Source organism: Pseudoliparis swirei, chromosome 6 (genome assembly GCF_029220125.1).
Source record: "Pseudoliparis swirei isolate HS2019 ecotype Mariana Trench chromosome 6, NWPU_hadal_v1, whole genome shotgun sequence".
Classification (NCBI taxonomy): Eukaryota; Metazoa; Chordata; class Actinopteri; order Perciformes; family Liparidae; genus Pseudoliparis; species Pseudoliparis swirei.
Window position 1 is genome coordinate 26,237,354 of NC_079393.1, and position 26,634 is coordinate 26,263,987.

Below are 26,634 nucleotides of genomic sequence, written 5' to 3' on the forward strand. Positions count from 1 at the left end.
ACTTACATCGTGATGAGTTCAGGCTCCGTTCACTGACCATGAGTATTGGGCAAAGGCACATTTATAATTTATGATGTGTTCAAATGTAATCTGGTCAAATGTAGTGTGTGTGAGAAACTTGAGTTCATAGTTATAAATAGATTATCGACTATAACTATTTATTCATGTTTCTCACCCACACTACATTTGACCAGAATACATTTGAAAACATCATACATTCAATTATAATTGAGTTGCCTTTGTGAAATAATATCTAATTTCTATAAGATTAATAACAAATTTAAAAAATTATTTAAAATGTCAGACGATTTGTTTTAGTTTACTTTTAAAAATTTTTACTTTTATGTTTTTAGGAATACAAAAAACGCTAAACCATCGGTTGACTTTGTTATCGTCATCTATACAGACTTTAGAGCTTGAAAGAATAGTTATAAATAGATTATCTACTATAACATCATTCATGTTTCTCACCCACACTACATTTTATCAGATTACATTTGAACACATCATACATTTTAATTTGCCTTTGCAAAATAATATCTAATATCTATTAGAGATGAATTATGAGCTGTTTAACTACCACACACTAGCGCTAGGCAGATTGAAATGAGTCTCTTAAAACTACTGACACAATTTGTTTTAATCAATAAAATAGATTTCTATTTCCTTTTTGATTTGACAATTTTATGTTTTTATGAATATAAAAAACAAACATTTAACCATTCGTTGATTTTGTTATAGTCATCTATCCAGACTTCAGAGCTTGAATGAATAATTATAATATATTATTATCGTTTATAACTATTCATTCAAGTTTCTCACTCACACTTAATTTGACAAGATTACATTTGAACACAATGTTATGTTTGAGAATAAAAATATTGATGTTTTTATGCATAAAAATAAAAACACTAAACCATCCGTCCAGACTTCAGAGCGTTGAAATTGTTTTAGGGATTGTTTCAGGCACACTCACGATTACCCATGATCCTCCTCTCTTCCTCACACAGGTGCTCGGCTGGTTGGCGGAGAAGCTGCCCCCCCTGAGAACGGTACCCGGGGACCTGATGCTGTGCGTCCCTCACCTCTACTCCTGTCTGGAGGACAGAAACGGGGACGTGAGGAAGAAGGCTCAGGACGCCCTGCCCACCTTCATGATGCACCTGGGCTACGACAAAATGGACAAGGCCGCCGGGAAACTCAAAGTACTTGACGGATGCACTGTGCCTGTGGCAAACTTTTACCTACATACATTTTCAGGGTCTGACCTCCAGTGAGGCAAAACCACCGTGTCTGCATTAATTGATGTCTCTCTCTCTCTCTCTCCCCCCTCTCCTCGTCTGCTTGCAGACCGCCTCCAAAGATCAGGTGCTCGGCATGCTGGAGAAAGCCAGAGCTTTGGTGCCGGCTAAACCGGCTGCTCCTGCCAAAGCTGGAGGGGGGAGGGGCTCCGCAGAGCCCAGCAGAGCTGCTTCAAGTTTGTGCATCATTATTACGGATTAAAACCACAGCTGTGCTACTGTGAGCTAGTATTCCGCTCTTGCTTCTATAGGTTAGTTTAGCAGATTGCTAACGGCAGTTCCATGAAATAAAGACTCAGGAATCCAGAGTAGAGTTTAGGGTTGAATTTTTCACTGTGGAAACATGACACGACATGATCGTACAAACTGTCCACAAACATATACGTGAGTATGAAATTATGATTTAGCATTAAGCTGTCATACCAGAAATTACTAGTATCCATCAACATGACTCCCCTGACTAGTTAGTAGTCCCGATGAGCATCTATTGCTACAACACAAAGATTATACTCCAACAGTAAGTACACAGATAATGTATCGTAGTGGATGTTTCCATGCTACATGCAAAACTACTTACAGACTTGGACCTTCAAAGGCTTCCCAACATTAAAGTGGAAACGTCTCCAGGAAGGAATCATTAGAGTTACAACACATTCAATGAGTATGACAGAGTGTATGAGTAGTTGGTAGTAGGCATGGACCACGATCCAGACCTCCATCAGGCAGATGGAGGTCGAGAGGAGGAGTGGGCGGGGCATCAGCAGGGCCATGGCATCAGGTCCAGCCAGGTCCAACGGACCTTATGAGACGTGAAGTCACTAAGACTCCGGAGAGGAAGTAAAGTTAATAATGTGTGATGGAGAGATGTAAATTCATCCATAATGTCACGCCGACATCACAGGTAGCGAGGTGCAGGAGCTTATGCGCAGAGGAATCGAGAAGTCAGTGTAGATTAACAAAAAGGCGCTCTTTAATGAGGCAAACGTTTCCACACAAAAAACAACAAAGTCCAAAAAGGGGCAGGCAGAGAATCGGGGTTAAGGGCAGGCAGGCAGGGTCGAAACAGGCAGGATCAGGTAAACGCACGAAAAACAGGACGGCGGAAAAAAGACAACAATCCAGCAACAGACAAGGGAAAGAATGGCACAATATATAGGGGGGGAAACGGGTGTACGACATGAGACATTAACGAGACGAGTGTGGCTGAGGGCAGGTGCAGGGAATGAAACAATTAAGGAGACAGAGAGGCTGAGGGCAGGTGAAGGGAATGAAACGATCATGGAAACGGAGGAGACACAGAAGACACAGAACAGAACCTTACACATAAGGAGAGAGAGAGAAGAGGAGAGAGGTGCTCAGTGTATCATAAACGTCCCCCAGCAGCCAATAAGAGGAGCTTGATACCTGAAGGCTCTGGCTCCTATTCTATGTTTTTAAGAAATATGAACAATATATCAATACATAACCATAATCTTGTAATTAATTACCGTCATTGCAGGGACCGGCTTGTCTGCCGACAGTCTTTTTATTTTCTTATAAACAATTATGATGTCATCGCTTCGCTCATCCAGGGCCGGTTCTAGCCCTTTGGTTGCCCTAGGCGAGATTGAGTTTTGTAACCCCCCCCCACCCCCCCGCCCTACCCTCTACAAACAAAAGTGCTTTTATGGATACTGTACGTACCAATACAAAATTAAAAGATTGAAGTTCTTAGTAGTTATAGCCCCATCTCAAATAATAGAAGATGAACAGTTGTTTCTGGCATTTCTATTCACCTTCAAAATTGACACAGCATTAAAATGTGACTCGCCTGGACTTCCTGATGGCAAATTCGTTGATGGTATCATCAAATACTATTTTACTTGAGACCTCTTGGTTGATGCTCATCAGCCCATTGAGGCGTTCCTGACTCATGGTTGACCTCAGGTAGGTATTACGTCATTTTAATTTAGAGAAGCTTCTTTCAGCAGAAGCTACTGTCACAGGTAGTGTGACAGCAATTCTTAGGGCCACCCACATATTTGGAAAAACATCTTCAAGTTTCTTCTCCTCAAGTAATTCATAATTTCCATTGTCGTCATGCCGGTGTTACACCCTACTGGTTTTCCTGCGCGTGCGCATTGTGTTCTCTTGACATCTGCAGCGGGGCTCTGTCTCGCGCACCAAATTCGTCACACATTCACAAACATATTGCTGGAGATATTCAAGCCACCGTTCATATCCATTTCGGCGATTACGATTGTATAAGTGAGCAGTGCATCACAGCCACGTAGGAAGAAACCCATTTTAGAAAAAATAAAAAGATCGCACCGCCCTGGGTTCGATCCCTTTCACGCAAAATGAGGATCAATCAAGGACGCGCGGTCTATGCGCTGCGGCACCAGAAATTCCTTCCAACCGAAGCAATATAGAGCGCTGACGTAACAAACGTAACGTAACACAACTTAACGCAACTGCTCCAAATTAGGAGAATATCGACAATAACCATCAATTCAATCTAAAAATCAGGTTGACAAATAAACGTGTGGCTGAAGGGGCGCCCTAGGATGATCATGATTAATAAACATGTTTTAATATGCTTGTTATTCTAACTATGCTTTGGGAAGTAGGTCTACGGGCGACACTCGAGGGCGCCCCCAGCCCATTTGTCGCCCTAGGCAGTCGCCTAGTTCGCCTATAGCAATCGCCGGCCCTGCGCTCATCCAGGCGTTGTGGATTCTTTTTGAAAGCGCCACGTGACTGCAGAGCATTGACGACACAACCCGGGGAAGAAGTGTCCACAGTGCGCTGTCATTGTATTCTCAAACGTTCCCCTCCTGTGCAGCCTCCAGGCAGCCGGCCGCTGAGGACGGTGTGGACGGGAAACCTGAAGGCAAGAAGGTCGTCCGAGGAGGAGGAGGAGTAGGAGGAGGAGGAGGAGCGGCAGCTTCAGGGAAGAAGGTATGTCTTTCTGGATCGTGTTTTTGATGCGCGTGCACACAGGAACAGAGATATCAACCTGCTTATGGGTTGAATGGCTGTTTAGCTAACGTAGATTTTGGTTTCAGGGGTATATCGGACCAGATTTAGTCTCATCATCTGATGTCCTGACATTTATGAAAGCATGAAAGAAGAAGGATGTGTTGGTCCAAGCCCCGTCTGACCCCTCCAATTTAAAATATTCACCTGTTAGTGGTTGTGAATATCGGGCATGAGCGTTTGCCACCGTTTATTTTTTGTGTTGATGCGCACCAATCCATTTCATTCCATGACCGTGAAGTGTAAACATGATGTGGTTTCTCTGCTCACCCAGCCTCCCTCCCCTCCAGAGGGGCCTGTCCCTCCTCCCCCCTCCAAGGAGAAGGACAGTGATGCTCGTAAAAAGCCCCCCGGCAAAGGGAAGGCTGCTGCTAGCGGTCAGCAGGTAGTCCTTTTTGAGAAGATCTGGACACGGGCCCAGTTGTTCCGTTGGACAGATGTTAACCCACGTCTTCTCTCGGCTGTCTAATCCCACATCTCTAATCCAGTGGTTCTCAAACTTTTTCTGTCACGCCTAACTTCAGAGGAAGAAAGACGCTCGCGCCCCACCGCCCCAATAACATTGTAACAAAATGGTCCACGCTGGATTTCTATTGAAATAACAACTTTGTGTGACTCCTCCTTTTTCAAATGAAAGAATTACTTTGCAATCATTTTCAATTAAACCAGATTGCTCCATCAGACAACAACAACAACAACAACTTATACAGGGTTCGTACGGTCATGAAAAACCTGGAAAAGTCATAGAATTTTTAAATGGTCATTTCCAGGCCTGGAAAAGTCATGGAAAAAAGTCAAATCATAAAAAGTTTTGGAAAAGTCATGGAAATGTTGTCATATTCATATGTTCATTTACGCCGAGTTTGAAAAATGTATATGTTTTTTTAAAAGAAAGACGCTCAAAAACGCACAACATTTTCTAAATTGTTCATGTTTATACCGAGATTTCAGTTTGGTCGTGGAAATTTGGTTAAGTCATGGAAAAGTCATGGAAAAGTCATGGAAATCCATTGGTCAAAATGTGTAAGAACCCTGCTTATAATTAAGTTCTCTCTATGCAAATAAGAACTAATGTTTGGCAAGTAAATAGCTTATTGTTGCTGTAATTAAGTTTTACACTGCATATCTTTTCAAAAGAAAAACGAGTGCAGATATGTGTAAGTCATCACGTTTTTATTATTATTATTATTATTATATGTTGCAATGAGCTTTCCACTACAAATCTTTTTAAAACGGGGTTTCAGGCTTAATACGGCCACTCTCAATAAAGCTCAATGTTGAGCTCTTGTTTTGAAGGGCAACAGCAGGAAGGAGGTAGGATGTGGCAATGGATGTCGCCCATGCTCAGCGTAAACCTGTTAGCGCCGTCACGGAAACATTTAGACGGAAGTACAGGCATTTTGCTCTTTATTTATGAATGACTTAGTTTTTATGTCTGTACTTTGTAATACGTGAAGTTCTCAATAAAGGTCTTAAATTATAAAAAGATCTACATTTCCCCCCACCTGTAATGCCTTGGCGCCCCACAGTTTGAGAACCACTGCTCTAATCTCTAATATGCAAGTGAACACACCAGCTGTATGGTCAGGAGCACACGGTTGTCAGGTGGAAGGAGATGAACTCCCGTCTGTATTAACCTCCTCACATGAGGTGAATCCACCGCTGCACGCTCACAGGAAGGAAGCGCGAACAGAGAGGTCACTGTCCGGCCTTCAGGTCACCCCACTGCATGAGTTTGTGTTTGTCAATGTTTTTGGAATGGCATCAATGTTTCCGCTCTGTTAACCCACGCGGAGCCGTGTTCTCTAACACTCGCTGGTCTCCTGTTTCTTTGTCTGACGCCGTCGCTTCTCCGTCACCCACATCGGGGGAAAAACCCCGATTACACGCGTTGCCGAGAGCAACGCCACAGCCGGAGCTCATCGGTTCACTCGCTGCCTCCTCACTCTCCTCCTCCTCCTCCTCCTCAGGGTGCAGCCGGCAAGAAGCCTGCCGCCAAAAACCAGAAGGATGATGAAGATAAGACCGGGCCGATCTTCGTCCTCATCCCCAACGCTAAGGAGCAGAGGATCAAGGAGGAGAAACAACTAAAGGTATCTGATTGGCAGAAGAACTCGTGGTCACGTGAAACCAAACGACTGGTCTTACCCAACGTGGACATACGGCTGGACACTGAGCACCGGCACATTACTTCATGACTGCTCCTGATGACATGGCAGGTGTGTACACTCTCAGCTGCTCAGGTGTACTCGCGATACGCCGTTCAGTCCTGCCATCATCAGCAGGTGTGGAACAATTCTCCCTCACACTTAATCCTAAGGGGAACAGTACTACAATATGTGTTTCTATTTTATTTAGGTATTTTTACAGAAATACAACCTTCAAAAGTAAGAATGCATAATAAATAAAAATGAAGTAAAAATGAACCATGCATCTGGCCAAGAAGGGCCATAAGGGAACACAACCGATAACTGCTTCATGGGTTAGGAATGATGTAGCTTCATAGGTGGATGTCCTATACTCGACTTATTATGAGCGTGTAGTCCGGTTCCCGTGGTAGACCAGCGGCGTGGTTTCTCTGACTGTCTTTAGGATCTCCACGGCATCGCCGTCCTCCTGTGCTCCAGCGATGATGGTCACTCGTGGGTTCTCCTGGCGGCGATTGTGCGACCGGTCGATCTTTTTGTCCCGGTCCAGCTGCAGGACTTCTTTAAAGAACGTTGGCAGCTGCTTTAGGGGAGCTGCAGTCCGTTGTTCTCGAATGCCGGCTATTCGGATGTCGGTCTCGTTCTCCCCTCCACATCCTCGCCTGTTGATGTCGCCGCCGCCTTCGAAGGCTGGTTATCGTAGCGTCTCGTGCGGCCGTGTTGCCGAGCCGCCCTTCGTGTCTTGTACGTCTACTTCTGTTTGGATATAGGTCGTGTTTTAATTTACATTTTATTGCAGCTCAAATTTGATCGCACTTTTGAGTTCCTCCTTTTAGAAATCAGATGTCCGCTTTCATCCCGTCATACGTGGGCTTTCACTGCGGGTGGGAGAGGGTTGGGATCTGCCACGTGGTTCTTGCAGGCCGTGATGAGCTACCGGCGGATTTATATTTGGATATTGTTGTTTTTTTACGCCATTCATAAATGCCGTAGCTTGCGTAAGTCATCTTTTGGCCTCTTTGAGTTGTCCTCAGTGAGCTTTGAGGCTGGTAGTCCTGGAATAGTAATCGCTTCTACCTCCAAATATTGTCTGTTCTGCAGGAGCACTGACAATGACGTCTTAGGGACGTCACACTCGACGCCGCTTGTAAAAGCGCAGCCGCTTCAAAAGCTCGCCGGGATAAACAGCGCGGCGCCCCTGTGGAGCGCCTGCGTGCGCAACCGGGCGATGAAACTTCATTTACTAAACGGATTCAAACAGTCGTCTGTGTTGTGGGATGAGGAGGAGGAAAAAGCCCCCAAAAAGCAGAGGTTTTTAGATCACGATGTATTAAGAAAAAACAGTGCGGCGAATACCTCCATCTATTCAGCGAATTGTGTCTCGATGGCGAGCGCTTTCAGTTGTACTGCCGGCTGAGCGGGAGTCAGTTGGTCGTGTTTCGATTTAGAATTATATAGCTCTTGGTAATGAAATACCGCTAATATGAGCGTCTCGTCGGAGTTTGCCATTTTCTTTTGAATTTCCCACTGGTCAATCCACATGAAAACAGGAAGGAAAGCCCGCCTCCTGCTTGATCCGATTGGCTGCCTTGGGCCTCCTGCTAGATCCGATTGGCTGCCTCGGCCGAGTGTGACATTGACGAGCTGTGCGATTCCGCGCCTCGCACGTAAAGTTGAGGATATTTCAACTTTCATGCGCGCCTGAAAAACGGGCCGCCGACATTTAAAGGGCCGTGGGAAAACAAAGGTTTTGCCAGCGATGCGTTTTTGAGAATCGCGTCTGGTGCGATCGAGCCCTGACTCCGTATCTTTGACTCGTCTAACTCCTGAACTCTTGTTTCATCTGTAGGTTTTAAAATGGAACTTCACGACTCCCCGAGATGAATACGTGGAGCAGCTGAAAATGCAGATGTCCACCTGCTTCGCCAAATGGCTCCAGGACGAGCTTTTCCACATAGACTTCCAGAGACACGTCAAGTCCATCGGCATCATGATTGAGGTAGGGGATTGGTCTGGATCTACAAGCTGCACATTCGGAGTAGTTTTTGGTCTGAAAGTCTGCGTGTTTTGGTCTCAAAGAGGTTGGAAAGTGAAAGCGAAGCCACCATCAGCTGTCTGGACCTGATCCTGAAGTGGTTTACCCTGCGCTTCTTTGACACCAACACCACCGTCCTGATGAAGGTGCTGGAGTATCTGAAGCTGATGTTCGCCATGCTGAACAGAGAGGACTACCACCTGACGGAGAACGAGGCCAACTCCTTCATCCCCTACCTCATCCTCAAGGTGAGCACCTGTCCGCACTCCTGATTGACTCGGAAACCACCGGAGAGCATCTTCTGCTCACAGTTCCCGCTCTTCTTCTTCTTCTTCAGGTGGGAGAGTCAAAGGATGTGGTTCGCAAAGATGTCCGGGCCATATTAGCCATGCTGTGTAAGGTTTACCCGGCATCCAAGGTCTTCCCTTTCCTCATGGATGGAACCAAGTCCAAGAACTCCAAACAGAGAGCTGGTACGTCTACAACCAGAAGGGACGGTCCAAACCTCTGAAGCTGCGTTCACACCAAAGGCGTTACTCTCGTGTGTTCATCTGCTTGACCATTTGTGGTTTATTCGCGTCATTCGCACCTTAGAGGGGGCGTGGCTTATCTCTTCAGCTTTACTCCGTTTAGACCGTTATCATGTCCGCCATCCACCACGAAGAACTAACCACTAGTTCTGCTTTATACTTGTTGAGGACATCCCATAAACCTCTGAACATGTAACGCCCTCGTGTTTGGCTTCATAACGTTAATATCATATATATTTATACATGACATCACCCGTAGGCTCACACAGCTCGGTGACTTTCACCTCTACGTCTGAATGACTTCCGCTTCCAGCTCCATTAGAGCAGCAGTTAGATTCACCAACGGCGGAGCAGCTCAACGCTGATTGGCTTTTGCATCTCGACATTGGGTGGATTTTTAGCCAAAGTTCAAATATTTGAAATCGAGGTGAATTTTTCGCTTCGTGGCACCCGGTGAAAATTCCTGTCGATCGCAATCTTAAATTCAATTCAGTTTATTTGTATAGCCCATGTGTCTTTTTGAAGAGATGTATTGTAACAACGCTGTGTGGTTTCCTCCCTGTGCTCAGAATGCCTGGAGGAGTTGGGTTGTTTGATAGAAGGCTATGGGATGAACGTCTGCCAGCCAACACAAGGCAAGTCTCTGAAGGAGATCGCCGTGCACATCGGAGACAGAGACACGTCCGTTCGCAACGCCGCCCTGAACACCGTGGTGGCCGTCTACAATGTCTGCGGGGAGCAGGTCTACAAACTAATAGGAAATGTAAGTTTCCAGGATATGTCGCTGTCGGAAAAGAATCGAAACAAAGCATACTCTCCGTGACTCTATTCCCGTATCCTTTCCAGTTATCGGAGAAAGACATGAGCATGCTGGAGGAGAGAATCAAGCGTTCGGCCAAGAAGACGGCGGCGGCTCCCGCCAAGCCGAGTGCGACGGAGAGGTCTCAGAGGGAGCACCCCACTAACCCCAACGCCACCATCGTCCGCAAGCCGGCACAAGAAGACCCCAACAAACTCAAGTAGGTCCCCTGTGGCTCCGGGCCCGGTAAGGAAGCCAGTATTACTTGCTCGCCACAGAATTGATCATATTGAGAGGTCTCTGTATACACGCAACTCCTGCGTACATATTAACAACGTGGATATCAATATAGTTAAATTGAGGCCAGGAATGTCATCTTGTGATCAATTATGGCCTTTTCCAAATATGTTAATGCAAGAGAACATGCAGAGCACACAACACTAAACATGAAAGAAAATGACACAATAAGTTAGGAAAAAGAAGAAAATCAATATACAGAATTAGATTAAATAAGTAAAGTATATAGATAATTCCCTCACCCACAGATTGTAGAGATTCTACCACATTACAAAAGCGTGATGGATGCAGACTAAACAAATACGACGGCTGTTTAGCCACTTTTAAACATGGTGGACAGCTATCCCCCGTGTTAAAATACCTATATATATATGAAATGTATTCACTACTTTGATATTATGCCCACTGTTATTGAATGTTGTACAATAAATTAATACAAAAAAACTTCATCATAAAGTTTGATGCTCTCTGAACTGGGGGTTCAGACACTATTGCACACATAATGTTTTAGGGTTTTAATGCGTAATGGTTTCCGTCTTGCTAATGTAAAACTAGACCTAAACCAATTATGTAAAAATCAGTCTTGATTTTTCTGACTTTCATAAAACAAGACCCGACAGCCGACATACGAAGCCTCACTGGTCGATTACTACAAACGTGGATCAAACATCAAATAGTAGAAAGGCTGTAAAACCATCCAAGAGTTCTGGATTTTCTATCTATTTTCACACACACACACTTCTATTTTACAGAAATGATTTATCCAGTGATGTTGGTCAGTAAACAGAACTTTCATTCCATCGTCTAACGGGTTGAAGACCGTAGCGTCCTTCTAAATTGAATGCAGTTCAAAGGTCTGATTGTGGACATGAATTGTCGTGAATGCATTAAAAAGCCAACTCTTCCAGCTGTTTTTCATAAGCATGTTATCCATTCTATCAACAAACATCCTTCTTCATGCCGAGAACCGTTGGATTCCCGCTCTGAATCTTTTGATTGTTTGTGTTCTGCTTGCAAACTAATTTGTCCTTCTCTTCTTGTTGTGTTTTAGTCACTGCATGTTGGGCTGCTCTCACAGATACTTAATTTAAAGGAAAATTGGCACAATCAAATCCTATCCATTGTGTCTGTGAAAGCAGCTGTCTGTCTTCTGCTCGTCTCTCTCTCTTAACCCTTCATCTTTCTTCCTGAGTGATTTTCCTCTTTTCTCTGCTCTGCCTTCCTTTTTCGTCTGGAGCAGAATAATGTATCGCACGTATAGGATGTGAGTACCTCTTCCTCCTCTGCATGTCGTTGTAAGAACCTCCCTCTGAATGTGATCTAATACTCATCGTTCAAGAAGACTTCACGAACTGAAATGTTTGCTTTGAGGTTTAGTCGGCAGACGTGGCCGTTAAGGGCACCAGAGTAATGGTAAATGTGCCCAGCTGTCACTTCCCTGGTCCTCCCTTTATTTGACTTATATATATTTATACTGTATCTGCTTTTGCCAGCTCCAAATATATACTTTGTGTCCTTAAAAAAATCTTATTTTGAATAGCCCAGAATCACAAATTCGCTTCACGTGGAGGTAAAGGACAAGTCCCGATCAAAGATAACAGAGATTCTTTACAGTGGTGTTGGATGCCAGGGCAATGCCGTCTACAGAAACCACATCACCAGTTAATTGATCTCTGAGGTGCTCAGGGCCGAGTAAAATTACTTCGGTTTTGTCTGAGTTTAACATCAAGAAGTTGCAGGTCATCCATGTTTTTATGTCTTTAAGACATGCTTAAAGTGAGCTGGTTGGACTCCTCTGGTTTGATTGATGGATATAATTGAGTGTCATCTGCATTACAATAAACGTTTATACAGTGTTTCCTGATGATATTGCTCAAAGGAAGCATGTATCAGGTAAATAAAATTGGTCCAAGCAGAGAACCTTGTGGAACTCCATGACTAACGTTGGTGGTTATCGAGGCGTCATCGTTTACAAATACAAACTGAGATCGATCTGATAAATAGGATTCAAACCAACTTAGTGCGGTGCCTGTAGAGGTGCTTTACTATCTGTACACTTGCATCCTCTGACCCGGGACCTCACATCGGATCAGGAAAAACTCCCCCCAAAAGAGCTTAGCGGAGAGTAAAAATGGAAGAAACCTTCTGTAGAGGATCAGAGGAGGATCCCTCTATCGGGATGAACAGAATAGTTGCAACGGCTATCGAATGAAAAACACAAGTGAAGCACTTTATACGTTGCTGAATAAGTGTCCATGCTCCTCCAAGCAGACTGGGGGGTGAATTCAACAACAAAGATTTAAAGGACATGGTTGGAAGCTTCAAAGTTGAAGTGAAAACAACTACAGCCCATGGAGCAGTGGGCTTTAGGAAAGGCATAGTCAAACCATCACCGAAGTCCTGGTGAGGATGGGCAATAGATGCGACTGGAGAACCGGGCCCTGATGGCAACCCTCTGTATGCCCAATGTGCATGCCTACAGGCCCTACTAGCTGGTTTTTGGCCTAAACTCAAATCTGCTTTCAGTTCTTACTAAGAAGCTGCCAGCGCTAGAAGGTACTTGGATAGCCCCGCATCTCATTACATGCTGCAAGAAGAGCATTTACAGAAGCTGAGTGCTCTGAGAGGATCCGAAGACAACTGCAGCCCATCGATGACTCGTATGAAACCGGAGACAGTCGACTTCAAACGGGTGGATTGGACTGAATGGAAAGGTCCAGATGTGGTCATCGACCAAGACAGTGCGGTGATATTCGTGAGGCATTTAGGCACTTAAGTTTGCGTAGATCACTCCAGGCTTCGAAAAGTAGATGACCCTCAAACAGTGCTGCGAGAAAGGGCCATTCAGCTGGACCGAACCATCATGCAACATTACCAGAACCGGGCTTTAAGGGGACTAACTGACATTGCAAATGAAAGTTGAGGAAGAGGTGAGGATAACAGTGAACCCCCTCACACACCAAGACAGCCAGTCATGTTCAACTCCACCACAACCTGAAACCTGGACAGGTAGTTGCATACACAGACAGTGGGAGTGGCCAAATCATCAGCAGGGCAGGAGAAGCCACTGGAACATACCAATTCTGGTATAATTTCGAGTACAATTGAGCCTGAGGAAATTACTGGCACTACCGGTTCTGTTGACAAGTAGGGTTGTCGCGATACCACAATTAGAACTTCGATACGAGACCACATCTGTCACACATGTTCTTAGCAGCTCACATATATGTGTTGGACCAGAGTTATGTCCTTTTCAACGGTGACAAAAAAGCTTTGAACCAAGTTAAGGTAATAACGTGGTTTGATACAGTAGAGGTGGCTGAGGTTTCAGAACTTGGGGAAAGAACGCTTGTTGGGTTAGAGTTGGTGTCGAACGATTCCTCGGTGGGGAAACCTGGCAGACGCAGCCACTCGAGGCCGACATGGTCATGCTTATGAGAGAGAATGGACAAGTTTCACCTTTTTAAGCATCAGGAGAGACTTTGGCACTTTCAGATGGCATTGGCTTCCTCTGTTGTGCTCCTGGAGGGTTCTTCCCTTCTTTTGGGGAGTTCTTCCTGATGTGAGGTCAAAGGTCAGGGATGTCGTATGTGTACAGATCGTAAAGCCCTCTGAGGCACATTTGTGATTGTCTCGAAGTAACAAATGCATGAGCTAATTTTTCTGCATTATTTTAACACGGGATGTGATGGCTATTTGTAATGTTATCGTGGTAACATTTAAGCAATAAATGACAGTTGGAGGAGAAGTAGCACACATCATTAAACTAGTGACTTGACAGTCCAACGAAAATTGGGAAAAGGTCGGACAAAACATTTAAACTCTGTAATAAAGTATTTTTTTTAACTGATCCTCGGAGCAACGATCAACCGGAGGTCGAACCCACAAAGTCTTCTCTAAATGTGTGACCATTGTCTGACTGTTGATTAGATATTGATGGTTTTTGAAGCCAAAAAGGAAAAAATATGGAATTAATTCTCAATTAAAGTGCGTGAGAAGACCTCAAACATTTAATCCATATTTGTATTCATCTCCTTGCACTGAACACACTCTCATTGGCTCTCGGATACACTCATATACTGTCATGTAATCTCAAACTAAAACCTAAAAGCTTGTGTCAGTCATAAAGCTAAAAGGGGCTGATCAATAATGCAATGGCCTAAATATACTACCCCCCTCCCTCTCCCCCTCTCTCTCCACATCTATCCTCTCTATACAGCCAAGCCCGTCAGAACGCCCAGCACAGTGAGCCCTCCTACCCCTCCATCCCCAAGGAGTTCCAGTTGGACCTGGACATGATCGAGAAGGACCAGGGGAGAGCGTGCGAGCTGCCGGACCTCGTCCAACACAAGCTGGATGAGCTGCTGGAGCCCATCATGATCCCTGAACCCAAGTAAACGCACACTGACACACAACCAGATTAACACAAAGTATACGCAGGTCCGATTTTAAATATATAAATTAATATATATATATATATATTTATATTAATATATATATGTATATTAATATATATATTTATTAATATTCATGCATATTAATATATATATATTAATTAATGTGTATATTAATATATATATATATTTATTAATATTCATGCATATTAATATATATATATATATATTAATGAATATATTAATATATATGTATATTAATATATATATTTATTAATATTCATGCATATTAATATATATATATATTAATATATATGTATATTTAGATATATATTAATTAGGGGTGGGCACGTTAACGCGTTAATCTTGCGTTAACGCATCAATTAATTAACGCCGACAATTATTTTATCGCGCGTTAACGCAGGTTTTATTATTTATTTTATTATTGTAAAAGTGTGTTGCTCACAGGCTTTTATTTTGTAAAAGTCTGCTACTGATTGCTGCGGAACCGGAAAAGAAAGCCATTCGCGGTTTAACAAACATGAAGAGGAGTACGGAGATTTTAAATGGCCCTTTTCAATTTAAAGTTCTTAAAGACGGCGGAGTCGACAGAAACAAAGTGATATGTAACCACTGCCAAGATGAATTGTCTTATCACCGGAGTACTTCCAGTCTTAAATATCATTTAAATGCTACACGCTGCAGGGAGGAGATAAACCAAGGCAAGAGAAGCGAACCAATGCCACAGCGAAGTGGAGAGCTACAGACTGCAGGCCGGTTAGTTAGGGTGACCAGACGTCCTCTTTTCCCCGGACATATCCTGCTTTTGAGACCTAAAAAATGCGTCCGGCAGGGATTCCAAAACCGTCCGGGATTTTGCTTCGTCGGAAATTTGTGTTTCTCTGTGTTTCTCTCTCACAAACTAGTATTTACCCCTTACAAGTTTTGGAAATGGTATCTCCCTTACGTTCCACCTTCTTGCGTGAGCTGACAGAATAGAGAACAGTCATTGGTCGACCGATCTCAGGGTTGCCAGATACACGATAATTATCCTCCAAATACAACCATTTTGAGCCTTTGGTACGATACTTCACCATCTCTAATCTGGCAACACTGAGCACCTTGCCGCCTCCACTAGTTCATTGTTGTTTGTGCGGCATGCGATAAACTACGACCAGCGCCGCCGCTCCCATTGAAATATTAGGCACCTTTTAGGCATGTATATCACAAAACAGGCAGAACAAGAGAGATGTTTAATCTCAGCACCACCCCCCCCCCCCCCCCCCCCGATTTTATGGCACTTTAGTTCATATGGCAGTACATTTAAAATAGTGTCAAGTTCTAGGAATTGACAAACTGCACTGAAAGTGTTTTCTGGTGTCTCTCTAACAGGGACAACAAATGTTATGGCACTTTCATTCATATGGCAGAACATTTCAAATAGAAGTGCGCTATACACTACTTTTGAATTAATTATTGGATTTTGCGTATACAAATGCGATTAATCAGGGAAATCATGCGATTAATCGCGATTAAAAATTGTAATCATTGCCCAGCCCTAATATTAATATATATTTAGATATTAATATGTATATTAATATATGTGTGTGTGTATATATATATATATATATATATTTGTGTGTGTGTATATATATATATATATGTGTGTGTATATATTTATATATATATATAATAAGTACTGTGAAAATAATCCTTTTTGTGATTTTTAATATTGAATATTTTGTGTTCAAAGGATGCGTTCAGTCTCTCCACATTTTGATGACCTCCACAACAGCACCTCCTCCACCATCAACTTTGTCATCTCTCAGGTGGCGAGCGGTGACATTAACAACAGCATACAGGCACTGGCACAGGTAAGGAACAATTTAAGATTGCACCTTTTGAATGGATGATTTTGAGTTTGGATTTGTGTTTTATAATGCATCATTTGGGTGAGGCCTAGGTCCTCGGCCTCACCCAAATGATGCATTATAAAACACAAATCCAAGCTCAAAATCGTCTTGCTGGAAGCCAATCGTTGAAGGGCGATAAGAGATGTATCCGTATGGTGTAGATGTTGGCCAAGTGTAACCTGTGGCTCTATTTGAATCATTTTAACCAAAGTCTATGGACTTGTCACCAGGTTCGGCTACGGAGCTCAATTCTTGTGGGGAAAAACACCAAATCAAATAGTTCAGTTTGAAGGGTTTTAAACTGAAATTTCAACATAAATCAAGTCACACACACACATATCCGCTGAGTGCATGTCGGCAGCAGGACGAGGCAAACCTGATGTGGTTGTCGGTCTCGTTTCCCCTGGTGGAGACGTGTACACGCTGGAGGAATTCAGGTCAAACTGATCTGAGGTTTCTACCGTCTGGTTGATTGATTTTCATTCGCTGTTATGTCTGTTGGTTTGGTGCCGGTCAGGGGAACGTCCACCGGGTTTTTAGAGCTTCTTTTACCGACTGTTATAATAGAAATACGAGGATCGACGTTGCGCTTTGTCCCCGCAGATCGACGAGGTGTTGCGGCAGGAGGACAAAGCCGAAGTCATGTCGGGACACATCGATCAGTTCCTGATCGCCACCTTCATGCAGCTGCGGCTCATCTACAGCACGCACATGGCCGATGAGCGGCTGGACAAGAGGGACATCATCAAGCTGTACAGCTGCATCATCGGGAACATGCTCTCTGTGAGTCACGCACACCAACGCCGCCACACGCCGGTAACGACGATGATGATGATTCACAGAGGGCTTTACAGTCTGTACACATAAGACATCCTCTATCCCAGGACCTCACATCGGGTCAGGGTACTACGAGTTCTCTAGTGGGGTAATATGGTACTACGAGTTCTCTAGTGGGGTAATATGGTATTACAAGCTCTCTCGTGGGGTAATATGGTACTACAAGTTCTCTAGTGGGGTAATATGGTACTACAAGCTCTCTAGTGGGGTAATATGGTACTACGAGTTCTCTAGTGGGGTAATATGGTATTACAAGCTCTCTCGTGGGGTAATATGGTACTACAAGCTCTCTAGTGGGGTAATATGGTATTACAAGTTCTCCAGTGGGGCAATATGGTACTACGAGTTCTCTAGTGGGGCAATATGGTACTACGAGTTCTCTAGTGGGGTAATATGGTACTACGAGTTCTCTAGTGGGGCAATATGGTACTACGAGTTCTCTAGTGTGTAATGATGATGAGGTGGCGTTCTCTTCCCGTTAGTTGTTCTCCATGGAGTCCCTGGCCCGAGAGGCCTCTATGGGTGTGTTGAAGGACCTGATGCACGGTGTGATAATACTGATGCTGGATGACCGGATGGAGGACATAGAAGACGGACGGCAGGTCATCAGATCAGTCAACATGCTGGTGACCAGAGTTCTGGAGAAGTCTGACCAGACCAACATGATCAGGTCAGTATGCAGAGACGGTAACATTGGTGTGTGTGTGCGTCTGTCCGTCTGTCCCTGTATCTGTCTGTCAGTGCGTGTCCTTGTCTGTGTCTGACCCTGTGTGTGTGTGTGTGTGTCTGTTTCTGTGTGGGTGTCCCCCCGTGTGTGCGGTTGTCTCTGTGTGTGTGTGTCCCTGTATGTCTATGTGTCCCAGTGTGTGAGTGTCTGTCTTTGTGTGTGTGTGTCTCTGTGTGTATATGTCTGTGTCTGTGTGTGTGTGTCCCTGTGTGTGTGAGTATGTATGTCTGTGTGTGTGTGTGTGTATGTCTGTGTGTGTGTCCTCCCCTTTTGCCTGGCTCGTTAAGGGAAGAGAGAATTTGCCCAAAAGATATCTCCTGTCCTCTCATCCAGTGACGTGAGGTTCATGGTTGGTGAGGCACTGACTCCTTTAGTGTCAGATTTACAAATATATAAACTAGGGCTGGGCAACGATTAAAATTTTTAATCACATGATTTCCCTGATTAATCACGATTAATCGCATTTGTATACGCAAAATCCAATAGTTAATTCAAAAGTAGTGTATTGCGCACTTCTATTTTAAATGTTCTGCCATATGAATGAAAGTGCCATAACATTTGTTGTCCCTGTTAGAGAGAGACACCAGAAAACACTTTCAGTGCAGTTTGTCAATTCCTAGAACTTGACACTTACTTTAAATGTACTGCCATATGAACTAAAGTGAAAAAGAGGACACTTCGTCTGGGGGGAGGGAGGGGGGGGGGGTGCTGAGATTAAACATCTCTGTTGTTCTGCCTGTTTTGTGATATACATGCCTAAAAGGTGCCTAATATTTCAAGACTGAAATAATATCGGCATTATAATTATTATAACTATGAGGATTTTTTAGTTGCCTATTTTGTGGAGCCCCTCAGGACTTGGTGCCCTCCGCACAGCGCGTAGTGCGCTATGGGAGCGGCGGCGCTGGGAGGAGTTTATAGCACAAACAACAATGAACTAGTGGAGGCGGCAAGGAGCTCAGTGTTGCCAGATTGGAAATGGTGAAGTATCGTACCAAAGGCTCAAAATGGTTGTATTTGGAGGATAATTATCGTGTATCTGGCAACCCTGAGATCGGTCGACCAATGACTGTTCTCTATTCTGGGAGATACCATTTCCAAAACTTGTAAGGGGTAAATACTAGTTTATGAAAACCCAGAGAAACACAAATATCCGACGAAGCAAAATCCCGACGTTTTTGGAATCCCTGCCGGACGCATTGTTTAGGTCTCAAAAGCAGGACATGTCCGGGGAAAGAGGACGTCTGGTCCCCCGATGTCCAGTCGTCCCCATGAGAGCAACAGCACGTTGTGAAGCTGTCGCTTTGCAGTCCTCTCCTTTCCATACAACTCGTGTATTCTCCGTGTGACGTGTGTCTTGAGGGCGTCTCATACCTGCCGTCATTTGTTGAGATTCTCCATGTTTGTTAAACCGCGAATGACTTTCTTTTCCGGTTCCGCAGCAATCAGTAGCAGACTTTTACAAAATAAAAGCCTGTGAGCAACACACTTTTACAATAATAAAATAAATAATAAAACCTGCGTTAACGCGCGATAAAATAATTGTCGGCGTTAATTAATTGATGCGTTAACGCAAGATTAACGCCTTAACGTGCCCAGCCCTAATATAAACCCAAAGGGGGCTTATTCAATTGGCTACTGGTTGATTCATGTCTCGTCTCATCAGCATTCTCCACACAATACACACACGGTACATATTACAGATACGTAAAGGTAAGAACAAGTTTGAAGCAAACCTTTTAGCTCCGGCGTTGGTCTACCTGTGTTAATCACGTCCCCTTTTGACTGAAAGTCCAGTTTTGAGAAATTTTTAAGCTCAGATATATATAATCCTCTTCCATGTTGGCAGTCTGGCGTCGCAAAATACAAAAACAAACGGACTTCACTCGCCTGGCGCCTCAGCGTAGAAGAAGCAGCAACAAGTACCCGTTGGCTCACCAGCGCCCCCTGCAGGGCGGCAGAGTACTACCACCTCACCCTGCGCCTGTTCACTGCGGCTTTATTTCCCATCAGCAAAACTAAATATGTCACTTACAAACATTAAACTGTAATGGTTAAAGACCTTAGCCAGACTGTGGAAAATCAGGGCAAATAAACATATCTGCAAACATTATATTGGCGACATGCAGAGATACGGCAACCCGCACGGGACAATTGCATGTCTCAACCCAGCTTGTGATGGATTGCGCAATCAGAGGTGAGGCTCGACTCGTCGCCTCAACTCTCGTTTCATCCTGTGTTTGAACAGGAAATAGGAAATTCAGCGATTTTGACTATATAATGTTCGAAATTAGTCATACATAAAGATCGGTGGAGAAATATTAATATAATGAATTTCAAAATGTGCGATTAATTAGTTACTTTTTTTTAATCGATTGACAGCCCTAAGATATATATATATATATGTGTAATGTCGTTCACGCAAAGCAAAAACAAAACTGTCAATCCAAAGTGTTGTTGTGCGTGACTCACGGCACGATTCAAACGGGGTCAACACGTCTTCTCTCCCTGTTGACCGCCGTGTAAGTTCAGCTGATGAGAATAACCCATCGCATGGTGGTGGAATAAAGAGCCCTTTGTTCTCCTCCTTCTCTCTCTCTCTCTCTCTCTCTCTCTCTGCAGCGCTCTGCTGGTGTTGCTGCAGGACAGTTTGCTCACGACGGCCCCCCCAATGTCCTCTGAGCTGATCATGAAGGTAAGGAGCGTCTCCACGACCTCATCCTGACCCCGTTGTCCGTTAGCTGACTGTCTGTCTGTCTGTCTGTCTCTCTCTCTCTCTCTCTGTGTGTGTGTGTTCAGTGCCTGTGGAGGATGATCCGCTTCCTCCCGGAGACGATCGACAGCATCAACCTGGACCGGATCTTACTGGACGTCCACAACTTCATGAAGATTTTCCCCAAAGAGAAACTGAAGCAGCTGAAGAGTGACGTCCCCCACCGGACCCTCAAGACTCTGCTGCACACACTCTGCAAGCTCACGGGGGCCAAGGTAGCACCCGCAATGTATTCCACCGTATTATTGAATTATTGATACGCTGCGATCACTATATATCACAGGGTTCGGAAGGATCATGGAAAACTTGGAAAAAATCATGGAATTAAATAAATTGTTATTTCCAGGCCTGGAAAAGTCTGTGAAAAAAATGTAGTCATGGAAATGTGTTATATGTAAATATGTTCATTTACACAGTTTTAAATAATTCATATGCTTTTAAAAGAAAGACTTTCAAAATATAAGCCGGCATACGCTCTCACACTCATAGCGCAAATAGATTTTAGACTATTTATAGACCATAAATGTTTATTCTTTTAATCAAACTATTGTCTCTGATTCATTTTTGTCATTTAAGGTTTCATACTGTATGCTTTGGAATTCTCCTAGTTAGTTTAAAATCTGACATTTTCTCACTTTTTGGTCATGGACATGTGGTTTAAAGTCATGGAAATCCACAAGTCAACATATGTATGAACCCTGATATTGACTTTGGTCTAAATCAATGCTTTGATCCACAGATCCTGGACCACCTGTCGATGATAGAGAATCGTAATGAGTCCGAGTTGGAGGCCCATCTGAGGCGGGCGGTCAAATACTCCGGAAACCTCTCGGGACTCAAGAGTGACCGTGGCAACGAGAAGGGCGGTCTGCGCACGGTGAGCGGCGTGACCGAATACACAACAACGTATCGTCGTCTGTGGGATCGGCGATTCTAAACGTGTAACTTTTGTTCCCAGGAGGATCAGATGTCCAAGGCCAAGGTCAGCGACATCCTGTCTGAGATCTTCAAGAAGATCGGCTCCAAGGAGAACACCAAAGAGGTCGGCTCATTGGCCGCTTACGACATCGGAGAGAAAACATCGACATGATACGATGACGGGCTCGGGGGAAACATTCGGTCATGTGTCCGATCTTCTTCCTCTCAGGGTCTGACGGAGTTGTACGAGTTCAAACAGAAGTACTCGGACGCCGACCTGGAGCCCTTCCTCAAAAGCACGTCCCAGTTCTTCCAGAGCTACGTGGAGCGAGGCCTTCGCATCATCGAGTCGGAGCGGGAGGGCAAGGCCCGCATCCAGACCTCAGCAGGTGAAGCCAGGAGCCACCCCCCCCCCCCCCCCCCGCTCCCTGGTCACCGGCCCTGTGTAGTAATGTGTGTGTGTGTGTGTGTGTGTGTGTCTTCACAGTGATCCCTCAGCACGACGTGGACTTCAATCTGAGCAGCAACAACGAGGAGCTGAAACCAGCCGTTTACTACGAGAGACTCAAGATCCTCAGGCAGAGACAAGGCCTGGAGAACAACTCCAAGGTCTGACCCCGACGGCACATCACCTGACCCCAACGTCACAACATCACCTGACCCCAACGTCACCTGACCCTGACGTCACAACATCACCTGACCCCAACGTCACAACATCACCTGACCCCAACGTCACAACATCACCTGACCCCAACGTCACAACATCACCTGACCCCAACGTCACCTGACCCCGACGGCACCTGACCCCAAGGTCACAACTAACACCTGACCCCAACGTCACATCACCTGACTCCAACATCACCTGAACCCAACATCACATCACCTGACCCCAACGTCACCTGACCCCAAGGTCACAACTAACACCTGACCCCAAGGTCACAACTAACACCTGACCCCGATGTCACATCACCTGACCCCAACGTCACAACATCACCTGACCCCAACGTCACAACGTCACCTGACCCCAACGTCACAACGTCACCTGACCCCAACGTCACAACGTCACCTGACCCCAACGTCACCTGACCCCAACGTCACAACATCACCTGACCCCAACATCACCTGACCCCAACGTCACAACATCACCTGACCCCAACGTCACCTGACCCCAACGTCACAACATCACCTGACCCCAACATCACCTGACCCCAACGTCACAACATCACCTGACCCCAACGTCACCTGACCCCAAGGTCACAACTAACACCTGACCCCAAGGTCACAACTAACACCTGACCCCGATGTCACATCACCTGACCCCAACGTCACAACATCACCTGACCCCAACGTCACAACGTCACCTGACCCCAACGTCACAACGTCACCTGACCCCAACGTCACCTGACCCCAACGTCACAACATCACCTGACCCCAACATCACCTGACCCCAACGTCACAACATCACCTGACCCCAATGTCACAACATCACCCGACCCCAACGTCACCTGACCCCAGCCAACAGAACTAAATGCCTGACCCTAGACCCCGTGGTTCTCTCACTGCAGGCCGTGGCCCTCTAGTGGGGCGCCGCGGTACTACAGGTGGGGCGCAGGGGGAAATACAGAAAGACCTTTTATTGAGGACTTCACATATTACACAAGTGCAAAGTACACGGACATAAAAGTTAAACACATGTTGAAAAGCCGGTACCTTCGTGTTCGTGTTTTTACTTTAGGCCGTTAACGGGTTACATTTACGACTCGCTGATTCTTGGCGTTTTGCCAAAAGCCTTTCTCTGTACTTTTGCCCTTCAAAACAAAAGCTCAACATTGAGCATTAATTAGGCGGCCGTATCAACACCGTTTAAAAAGATCTGTAGTGGAAAGCTCACTGCAGCCACTAATACTAACAACATTTGACACGCATATCTGCACTAATGTTGTTCTGCACCTGATTGTTTTGGAAATGTATGCAGTGTAAAACTCTTTATGGCCCAAGACTTGAACTTGTTTTGTTTAGTTTTTCTGCACTTATTGTAACTCTCTTCACTCTGGCAGTAGCTTTAAATGTTTAATGTTGACTGAAAGAAGCAGCGTGAGGATCAGTAATCAGTGGGCTCTGTGCCAGCTGCTGCGCGTCTTGTCTTTGATGACATCAGCAACATTCGCTGAACGCATCGTGACAGAAGCTAAACGTTAGCACGCGTTCACCTGACGTCTATTCCTGAGCTAACGTATCCAAATGCAAACATTAAGAAAGTAGCTTTGAAAAGCCTAACTCGACGTGGCCGTCTCCGGCCGAGCTGCACGCCGAGCTGTCGTTTGACCGGCACCGTTGACCGCGTGTTCCTCTTGGCTCACCCTCGTCTTCCTCTCCCCTCTCAGAGCATGGAGGGCGAGGACGAGCCTCAGCAGCGCGCGCCCATCTCCTCGCTGCTGTCCTCCAAGCCGCCGGTGGCCTCGTCCACCGACATGCTCCACAGCAAGCTGTCCCAGCTCAAGGAGTCCCGGGAGCTGTACCAGCAGGAGCACAACGCCACGCAGCCCTACCCCCCCGCGCAGGCACACACGCGCTCGGCCTCGCCGGCGGCCAACCTGGACGACCTGAAGAAACGTCTGGAGAGGATCAAGAGCAACCGGCAGTGAGCGAGGAAGAGCCACGCCGCCTCTTCATCTCGCGGAACATCCATTCTGTGTTCATGTTCTGGTGGATAGGGGGGGGAGCAAACCCGGCGCCACTCATTGGGCCTGTAAATTATTCGACTAACCCTAATCTGATCTGTATGATGTAGTGAGGACATTGAGACGGAGACGCTCAGCGTGGAGACGTCGCTGTGTGCCGCTCGACTTCCTGTCCAGGATGTCGTCGTCGAGTCGGTCTGAACATTTCCCATCCATCAACCCGACTGTCCACGCCCCCCTGCCCCCCCGCCCGGCTGTCTCCTTCTTGCCTTCGGCCCCTTTTCTCTCTCTCGTGTCCTTTTTATTCATGACATGTAAACTTCCCCCGCTCTCTGTACCTGTTTAACGGTCTAACCGCATTATCTGCTCTAAAGTGCTTCTTCCCGTTTCACCGTGACGTCACCGCGGCTGGAGATTGCTTCGCCAGAGCTTGTAGCGTTCTAAATGCAACACGTGACCGCCCCCTTGTGGCTCACCACTGTTATAGCATCTGTTTGTGACCCGCAGCACGAGGGAGCGTCTGATTGGTCTGCAGAAAGCTCTCATGCTCTGTCCATCAGCAAAGGGAAAGCTTCATTCTAACTCCGTTGTCAGAGCGGTTTGTGGATGAGTCTTGCTCGGCATCATGACTTTGTTGATCCTGAGTTGTGGTTTTGGGCCGCCGTTGTTCTCCGATTTCTTTTATTTAAAATGATCCCAGCCAATCTGTTAAATTATCATCTTGTAGTGCTTTGGGAGCGTTTAAAGCTGCAGACTTGGCGGTTCACAACGACTTCTTTTATCCAGGAGAGCCACTGCTGCTTTTCAGCAAATGGGGATCGATGACCTGCCCCCCTCCCCCCCCCCCCCCCCAAGAGAACCAGCCAAGCAGAGCTGTAACTACTGGACTTCCTGTTCTCCACTCATGTCCCGTCATCTCTGTCTGTCTGTTTTCTGTAAATAAAGTTCCCATTAACAAACCTGCTGTGTAATTAAATAGTTTTTTATAATGGTCTTGTCCGTTATCTGAAGGAAGGAAAAAAAATAGTTTTGTTTGTTTGTGTGTTTTTAATTTGAATGTCAGTTCTGGTTTTACATTGTTGCTTTCCTTGTATAATCCATCGTGGAAAATCACAATAAAGTCTTAATTCTTTTCTCTGTTTTTTTATTTCTACACCATCTTGGAGTTGGCTGTTGTTCCTCCAGTGGGAGTCGACTCGGCCTTCAATTAGAAGATGATTGTTTGAGAGCAGATTACGGCTCCTGCATGGCTCCGCCTCCTGCATGGCTCCATCGTTTAACCCTTTACGGTTTGTCCTACATTTCATTTACACACTGGACACAGGCGTCCTCACACACACACGGCTGCCAATGACTAGACGCCACTGCCACATTGTTCTATTGGCTAGCGAATTGCCTCTAAGGCACGAATGAAGCTTTTGGTGTGAACGCAGCATTACTCATCTTTAAATAAAAATAAATAAATCACTTCCTCCACATTGAGGATCAAGATCATAATGTGGCTCTGACCTGGTGGCATCGGGGTCACCAAAGCATCTTTAAGATGAGTTGTGATGTCTAGCTAATCCACTGGATTCTGTGGAATCGATCCTCTAGTTACGCTCACACCTTGTGTTGCGAATTCTTCGGCGTGAGTCGATCCCATGCAAAGTCAAAGCACAGACGCGAATGATGTGAATTTTCGCCGGGCGGCGTGAAGGACACGAAAGTTGCGAAAGCCAATCAGCGTTGAGCTGCCCCACTGTTGGTGAATCCAACTGCTGCTCGAGTGGAGCTGGAAGAGACGGAGAGAGGTGAAAGTCACCGAGCTGTGTGAGCAGACTGTTATGTATAAATATATATATATATACATATATGTATAAATATACATATATATATTTATACATATATACAGTATGTGTATATATTAGGGCTGTGAAACGCTTAAAATTTTTAATCGGGTTAATCACAGGTTTTTGTGGATTAATCATGATTAATCACATATTACCGATATTCTCGGTATATTTTGTGAGAACATAGAGATTTATGACAAAAGACGGATATATACATTTATACATTCTCCTATACAATGGTGCTGCAACTCAGCAGTTATTTAGCAGTTTTCTTCCATATGGAACATTAATACATCTTCATCATAAACAGAATGTTTAACCCTCCTGTTACCTTTCGGGTCAATTTGACCCCATTCAATGTTTAATGTCGGTGTTCTTTGGGGTCAATTTGACCCCAGGCTGTTTTTCACTGTGTCAAACATATATGAAATA

General features: G+C 45.1%; 1 protein-coding gene across 3 annotated transcripts in view; it reads left to right on the forward strand.

The window, feature by feature from the left end:
* ckap5 (cytoskeleton associated protein 5) overlaps positions 1-25,503 on the forward strand; it is a 48,001-nt gene extending 22,498 nt beyond the window's left edge. Inside the window, exons 24-45 of one of the 3 annotated variants that reach the window (XM_056415786.1) lie at positions 1,011-1,205; positions 1,351-1,477; positions 4,126-4,241; positions 4,594-4,704; positions 6,290-6,412; positions 8,316-8,465; positions 8,546-8,749; positions 8,839-8,974; positions 9,601-9,794; positions 9,878-10,050; positions 11,368-11,391; positions 14,347-14,520; positions 16,275-16,395; positions 17,038-17,217; positions 17,754-17,941; positions 20,621-20,693; positions 20,798-20,986; positions 21,511-21,648; positions 21,730-21,813; positions 21,919-22,078; positions 22,177-22,298; positions 24,074-25,503. In XM_056415786.1, the coding sequence (XP_056271761.1) occupies positions 1,011-1,205; positions 1,351-1,477; positions 4,126-4,241; positions 4,594-4,704; positions 6,290-6,412; positions 8,316-8,465; positions 8,546-8,749; positions 8,839-8,974; positions 9,601-9,794; positions 9,878-10,050; positions 11,368-11,391; positions 14,347-14,520; positions 16,275-16,395; positions 17,038-17,217; positions 17,754-17,941; positions 20,621-20,693; positions 20,798-20,986; positions 21,511-21,648; positions 21,730-21,813; positions 21,919-22,078; positions 22,177-22,298; positions 24,074-24,334 (3,243 nt within the window). In that variant the 3' untranslated portion in view covers positions 24,335-25,503. The remainder of the gene's footprint in view (positions 1-1,010; positions 1,206-1,350; positions 1,478-4,125; positions 4,242-4,593; positions 4,705-6,289; positions 6,413-8,315; positions 8,466-8,545; positions 8,750-8,838; positions 8,975-9,600; positions 9,795-9,877; positions 10,051-11,367; positions 11,392-14,346; positions 14,521-16,274; positions 16,396-17,037; positions 17,218-17,753; positions 17,942-20,620; positions 20,694-20,797; positions 20,987-21,510; positions 21,649-21,729; positions 21,814-21,918; positions 22,079-22,176; positions 22,299-24,073) is intronic. The other 2 variants (XM_056415787.1, XM_056415788.1) reach the window with 2 other exon arrangements.
* Positions 25,504-26,634: the final 1,131 nt, after the last annotated feature.